Source organism: Fundulus heteroclitus, chromosome 11 (assembly GCF_011125445.2).
Source record: "Fundulus heteroclitus isolate FHET01 chromosome 11, MU-UCD_Fhet_4.1, whole genome shotgun sequence".
NCBI lineage: Eukaryota > Metazoa > Chordata > Actinopteri > Cyprinodontiformes > Fundulidae > Fundulus > Fundulus heteroclitus.
The window spans coordinates 16321407-16328175 of NC_046371.1; the positions used below are offsets into that span (position 1 = coordinate 16321407).

General features: G+C 38.9%; 1 protein-coding gene across 1 annotated transcript; it reads right to left on the minus strand.

Moving 5' to 3' along the window:
• Window positions 1-5038: 5038 nt before the first annotated feature.
• cldnc (claudin c) lies at window positions 5039-6769 on the minus strand. The gene has a single exon (XM_012852796.3). The coding sequence runs from the start codon at window positions 6490-6492 to the stop codon at window positions 5821-5823; it is 672 nt and encodes a 223-aa protein (XP_012708250.2). The 5' UTR covers window positions 6493-6769; the 3' UTR covers window positions 5039-5820.

Sequence of the window (6769 nt, forward strand, 5' to 3'; positions counted from 1 at the left end):
CCACAGAAACCGGATCCTTTATACCTCATGGGAGCAAAGAGGAGTGGCAATGATGTCAGCAAAAAGCTGTCTTCACATGCAGAAAAAAAAAAAAAGCACCTGTTAACGGGGAGCGAAGTAGAGGAGCTCCAGAGAAAGGATGGCAGCAGGGCGTGACCTCGTGCTTCAGTACGTGTGGGTTGGGGATAGGCGCCGGTAATATGACTCCTAACTTCCAAGAAAAATTCACACTTAATTTCCTGTTACATGTATTCTCTTTTTAACTGCCCAGGAGTGCGTAAGTCTGATATGTCGGGCAAAGTAAGCACAGATTAGATTTTTTTTTTACAGATATATTAGTATATTTAGTGAGTAAGAGTAACAGAAGTATGTTGAGAAAGAGCCCTCATTCTTCAACCAAAGTGTTGACTTACATGTAGACTTTAAAGGGGACATATCATGGTTGTCAGTTCTTCCTTTTCACATTAAAATCATCCAGATGTGGGCTTTAAAAGGTGGAACTGCAATGCTTTGGTCTGAATTCCTTGTTAATTTACCGTCATGTTCCCCCTCTTTATCCCTGTTCTATTCTGTTTTTTTTTTATTTATTTATTTTATTTAACTTGTTTTGATGGTGTCTATTTAAATATAAAGGAGGCACTTCACTCCCTGTCCCCCTCCAGGTCGCAGAGCTTTTCACTCAATCGCGTTCATCCATTTCTGTAGTAAGCTGGGGGACAGTGGGATGAACAACCAAAGATTTTTACTTTTTCACTTGTAGCTACCGCTTTCTTCAGCTTGGACTACAAAATCACTCCGAAAAATAAAAATGATTCCCAAAATTGGTAATCCAGAGGCCCATGACCTTGTTTAGTAGTTCTACAGTAAATACCTGGAAAAACTATATTTAAACAATCAGCGCTCCAAGAGACTTTAATTACGAAATATTTTAAAAAATATTTTGTAATTAAAAAGAGGATTTTGCATGATATGTTGCCTTTAAACATAGCATATTTTGTGGAAAGTTAGCAGAAAAAGATATATTCTTCACACCAATGCAAACACACTGCTGTGTAGCCTTTTTAAAATATCAAGATAAGATTCCAAAGCTCTACCTTAAACTGGAATAACTCCTCCAAGAACAAATATGAGTTCAAGGAAAACAGAGTTCTTTAAAAACACCTTCTGCATACAGAGAATATGATCTTCTCAGTGCTGCTTAAACTCTAAGGAAACATCCCACACAAGTCTCTCTGTCTCTGTCTCTCTGTCTCTCTCCTATGGCAAAACTTTCAGGAACATAACAAAGAAATGTTGAAAACATGAACACAAATGAAAAATAAGACCTAACACTCCAGGATCATGACAATAATGTTGTTTGTCCGACATTAGAATCGGTGTGGTCATCAGAAACAGTTAAATGTGGAAAAAATGCACACACAAATAATTAAATAACTTAATAAAACAAAAAAAAAAAAAATTAGAACACTTTTTTCCAGTCCTGTGTTTGAATGTTGACTGAGTTTTGGAAGCATCATGTGACCTGTAGCCATAATACAGTGTAAAATCCAAGTATAATATGTACTTCTGCTTTTATTATTCATTCTGGGTTTGCAATGACTTCCTTCAATAGTAATAAATGCTAGTTGTTACAATAGAGTATCCCTGGAGTTTTGGGATTAATTTAAAATATTTGAAAGATTTCCCCACTGAAACCTTCACAAAGGTTTGTTCTGTGTTGCTCGGTACCAGACAAAAAGTGTTGCACTGTGGCACCAACGACCGCCTCCTCATGAGCCTGAAGTTCAATCATTTGACTATTCAAATCAAAACATTATTCATATCTGTGGTGCGGACGAAACGCAGCCACAGCACAGTCTCTCACACGTTAAACAGGGTTACATCCGGTTGTTGATTTCTACATTAATATCTGATAGATATAGGGAAGTTGTCTCAGACCTCGCTAATTTTTACCCTCTGAAGTGAAAAACAGGCAAGTAAGAGTAAGTAAAGCTTAGACTAGCATAGAATATAAGATTCACACTTCCAGGAGAGGAATTAAAATAAGCTGTGAAAAGTCACATGGAAAAGTTGCTGTATTTAGTTTTTTTTTATTATTATTTGTTGTTTAGAACTTGAGGTTGGACAGGCCCAACATATTTAGGTTCTTGGCAGATTTATATACTGTATAAGATTATTTTCCTTCAAACAAAAACTTTGTTTTTCAGACAAGCATCTCTCAAATGAATAGATGATGTGAAAGGAGTGTCAATTAGAAATAAAATTCTTGGGTTACATTTTGTTAAAAAATAGCATGCCAAACATTACTAATAATCAATCAAACTCCTTTTCATCTTTGCTGAAAAGTTTGTTTCCGCTTGCTGCCACTGGTATTTTGACAATTTCCTTTCTTTGGTGATGACTTTTCCTGGTTAAATAAAGGAATAATAATAATAAAAAATGAATAAAATGATTTTGAGGTTTGAAGGCCTCCTTTGCCATCTGTCTAATTTTTTAGCTCCCTACAGATTCTGTCACGATCTCCAGGTGTTTGGGTTTTGATTTTCTATTGCGTATGTACTTTTATAGATTTTTTATGTTCAGTAGGTCATGCTCTCTTTAATTATTTCCTAATGCTCATTCTTAGGTGCTTAAGCGTTGGGGCGTCAGCATCTTTCTATTTTTTGTTGTCTATGGCTCACTTTACCCTTCACATTCCTCTGTATTTAAACTTCCTGGTTTTTATTTGTCCTCTGTTGTCTGTTTAGTTCCCAATGCTTTGTTGCTCTGTCAGAATTTATTCCGTCGTTAATCCTCTTGGTTTTTTAAATTGCCCTGTTCCTGTGTGAAAAAAAATCTACATTTAATGATTATTCTGCATTTGGGTCCTTCGTCATCCCAAAGTCATGATGATTTTCTACCGGATTCAACTCTGCTTGAGCCACTCCAACACTTTATATTATTTCCAGCCGGAGGAGACATGCTGGTCAAATTAAAACATTACTTTAACCCTTAAATCTGTCAGTGGTGAAATACATTTTAGGCTTGAGTATATAACTTTTCAAACTTCAAATCTCATTAAACTATTTCAAAGACAGTTTAATGGTAAACTTTTGTGTGAATTATAATAAATAAATCTGGAACATTATTCACATTTCTCAAATTGCAAATGCATTGCAACTGCTTTTCAATGACTCAGGGTCAGTTCCTGTCGTCGACAATTCAAATCATCATCTCAATATTTTACATGCCGGAAACCACTTATGATACACAAACTATAATTATTTTCACCAGCTTATGTTTTATTTATTTTTTGTTCTGTTGAGTTCATTTTTTTATAGTGCCAAATATTGTCTTAAGGCACTTAGCAAAAACCAACATAACAAAAATCTAATCATATAGACAGACTCCAAGTAAATTAAAACTATTCCTGTTTGATCCTAGTTATCAAACAATGGAGTCAAGTTCAGTGAAGTATTCAAATTGGTTAAAATGCTTTCCGTCTAAGGAAACCCAGCAGATTGCACTGAGTCATTGACTTGCAGCATTCACTGCTCCTGAATGAGCGCGTAACAACAGTGAAAAGTTCTTTGTTTTGTCTCGTTGCAGCAATGCCTCATACTGAGCATGCATGGAGCAACAGGGGAGAGGAAAACTGCCTTTTAACAGGAAGAAACATCCAAAACAACCAGAACCTGGCCCAGTGTGAACTGCCATCTGCCATGACTGGGAATTTAAGAGGACAGAGCAGAAACACAAAAAGAACACAGAAGCGCTGCTCCAGGAATACTTTCTTTCTTAAATTAAATAAAACAGTTAATGTTATCATATCTTTAACATGGGGTCACATTGTCCCCTAAATGATCACATCGCAACATCTGATCATTTAGAAAAAAACATGAACTTCATGTGGTATTTTCCATTTGAGTTTGTAAACAGAAAAAAACTAAACAGAAAAAAAGAAAAGAAAAGATTAAAAGAAAAAAATAAAACAGAAAATAATTCTATTAGTGTCATGGCTATTTATATTTCTGTTGGCTCACACAATTTTTTTTAATCTGTAGTTTATGCTATTATATATGGAAGCGTATCGCATTCACCAAAGAAAAATCAGAGCAAGTGGTGCTGTGATCTTTGAAGCTCCATGTTAAATCCCCCAGAAGAAGAAAACAACAACGGTTAGCGGAGTCCTGTTTTGGCTGCAAACTCTTCTGAATATGCCCAGAGCTATAGCTGAAAGTCACCTTAAGCAACAGTTAAACATTGTTGCGTGTGAATGGACAGTACAAACACAACGCAAACCTGTTTTCGTCACATAAACAGAGCCACAGACGGTACCACAGCACTGCAGGTGTATCCGGTATATAATAATATACAGTATCCAGTATATAATAAAGTATTTAGTATAATAATAACTAAACTTTATTGATCTCACAATGGAGAAATTCACTTCTGCATCTCAACCCATCCCCTTGGGAGCATGGGCTGCCACTGTGCGGTTCAATTGGGGTTAAGGCGCCTTGCTCAGGACCAGAATGGCAGCTTTGTGGGAGTTGAACTCAGAGACTTCTGGACCAAAGTCTGTGTCTAACACTAGGCCACCACTCCCCTAGTATATAGTTGTACTTAAATATAACTGTTGATCAATCTTTCATGTAGCACTGCCTTGCATGCATGACTTACCCTGTCATCCTCAGTGCAGAATACATTCCTCCGACAAATGACGACTTCTAAAAGAATAAGGGCCTCCCTTTGTCTCTTCTCTTTCGATGACATCAATATCCGCGAGCGATGCGAGTCGATACGCTTTCGTACTTCTGAAATTATGCATCTCATAATATTGAGATCAGGATCTCATAATTATGACATCTTTTCTTGTAATTATGAAATAAGATGTCATAATTATGAGATCGTGATCTCGTAATTATGAGATAAGCTGTCTGATTTATTTATTTTGGTGAATGCAATATGCTTCCGTAATTATATTCCTTTTGGTCTTAACAAATTTGTTAAACTATATCAAGCATTTCAAAACATAAAGAATTAGTCTTCAAACATGTTTTACTGTAAAAAAAAAACTTCATTACTTTATTTTCTTTCAGTTATGTAAAATCATCACAAGTACATCCAAATACAAAATATTCTCACTTGAATTGTGACATTCTGGAAAAATGTGACAAAGTTTAGAGATATGTTCAACAAAAGTCAGATACATCAGCCTCAGCAATTAAAAAGGTCACCACAGTGAAAGGAAAAGAGGTGAAACACATGGAATAAGGCGCATATCAGGCTACCCAGGCAGGTTTTCGCATGACTCCCTCCCACTATTTTACAGTCCACTTCGCCATTTTGACCTTCTTTTCCTTCAAGCTGAGATTTGTGACGCAGCTCCTGTTTCATGTCTGCAAGTCCATCAAGAAAAATCTAGATATGAGCATTCACTCCAGTCTGCTCTGATAGTACGATAACATCTACACAATTCTCAGCACATTTCCCATAGAACCACACATTATGAACACAGATACATTTATATAAAATAACACTTTCCCATGAGGTGTGTCTCTTTCACAGAAGTTGCATTCTGCAGCATCTTTTATCAGGGTGCTCGCTTAGCTTTCTTTAGAGAAAATGATATGTAAACAACTATCTGTGAAAAGCTTCAAAAGTATAAAAAAATGCATACATATTTTTGGTTCTAATCATCTAAAAAAAAAGCGAGATCTGTTTTTTTCCCCCCCTGTTGTTAAACATGAATTTCCTGAAAATGTATAAATAATATTTGAGATTCATGTAAAACTCCAACCCCCCCAACTCTTCCTTGACTTTCTTGTCTCTTCTCTTTCAGACGTAGTCTCTTCTGTTGTAGGAGCTTTGAGCCGTTGACCTCGGAGCGGCAGAGTATGCCAAACGGCTCTGAGGGGCTACGCTGTACCTCAGCGCTTTCTCCTCCTGTGGGGGGCAACTGCAGCAGAGGATGGCCCCCCCAATCAGAAGCAGGGCTGCGGCGGCCCATCCCAGGTACAACGCCGCTCCGATCTCCATCTTCTGCCCGGTGGGCACGACCGGACTGTAGAACTCCATGATGATGGTGTGTGCAGACCAGGAGACGGGCACGATCTGCGCCAGGGCCGCCGTGACGAACGCCGCGCCCGAGGACACCATCACCTTAGCTTTGACTGCCTCCTCCTCGATGCAGTTGGTGCACTTGGCTCCCACCATGGAAACGAGGAGCGCCACCACCCCCAGGATGATGGTGATGACCGTGAGGGCCCTGGCGGCCTGCAGGTCCTGAGGCAGAGCAAGCATGGAGTCGTAGACCTTGCACTGCATCTGGCCCGTGCTCTGAAACACACAGCTCATCCACAGACCCTCCCAGTACACCTGAGCGGTGACGATGTTGGAGCCGATGAAGGCGGAGACCCTCCACATGGGCAAAGCACAGCTGACCACGCTCAGCAGCCAGCCCACCACTGCGAGGCTAATGCCGGCCAGCTCTAGTCCGAATGACCCCATTCTTTGTTAATTACGTGTCTTTTCCAACTCCAGAGGTCAACCTCCTCTTTTTCTCAGTCTTCCTCAAAGGATGAGCAGTACCTGCTTGCTTTTTTAAGTCCCAAGTTTATCCTTCTTGGATCCTTTTTCCAACAGGTGCGCTTTTTTCCCCCCCAAAGGAGTGGCTCCAACTGCTGGGTCAAGAGAAGCTTCCTCTACAGACTCTCTCCGTATGTGTTGGTTTGGACGTTTCCCGGTCAACTGTTGCTTGTAATCAGCGGATAGACCTACTTTATTA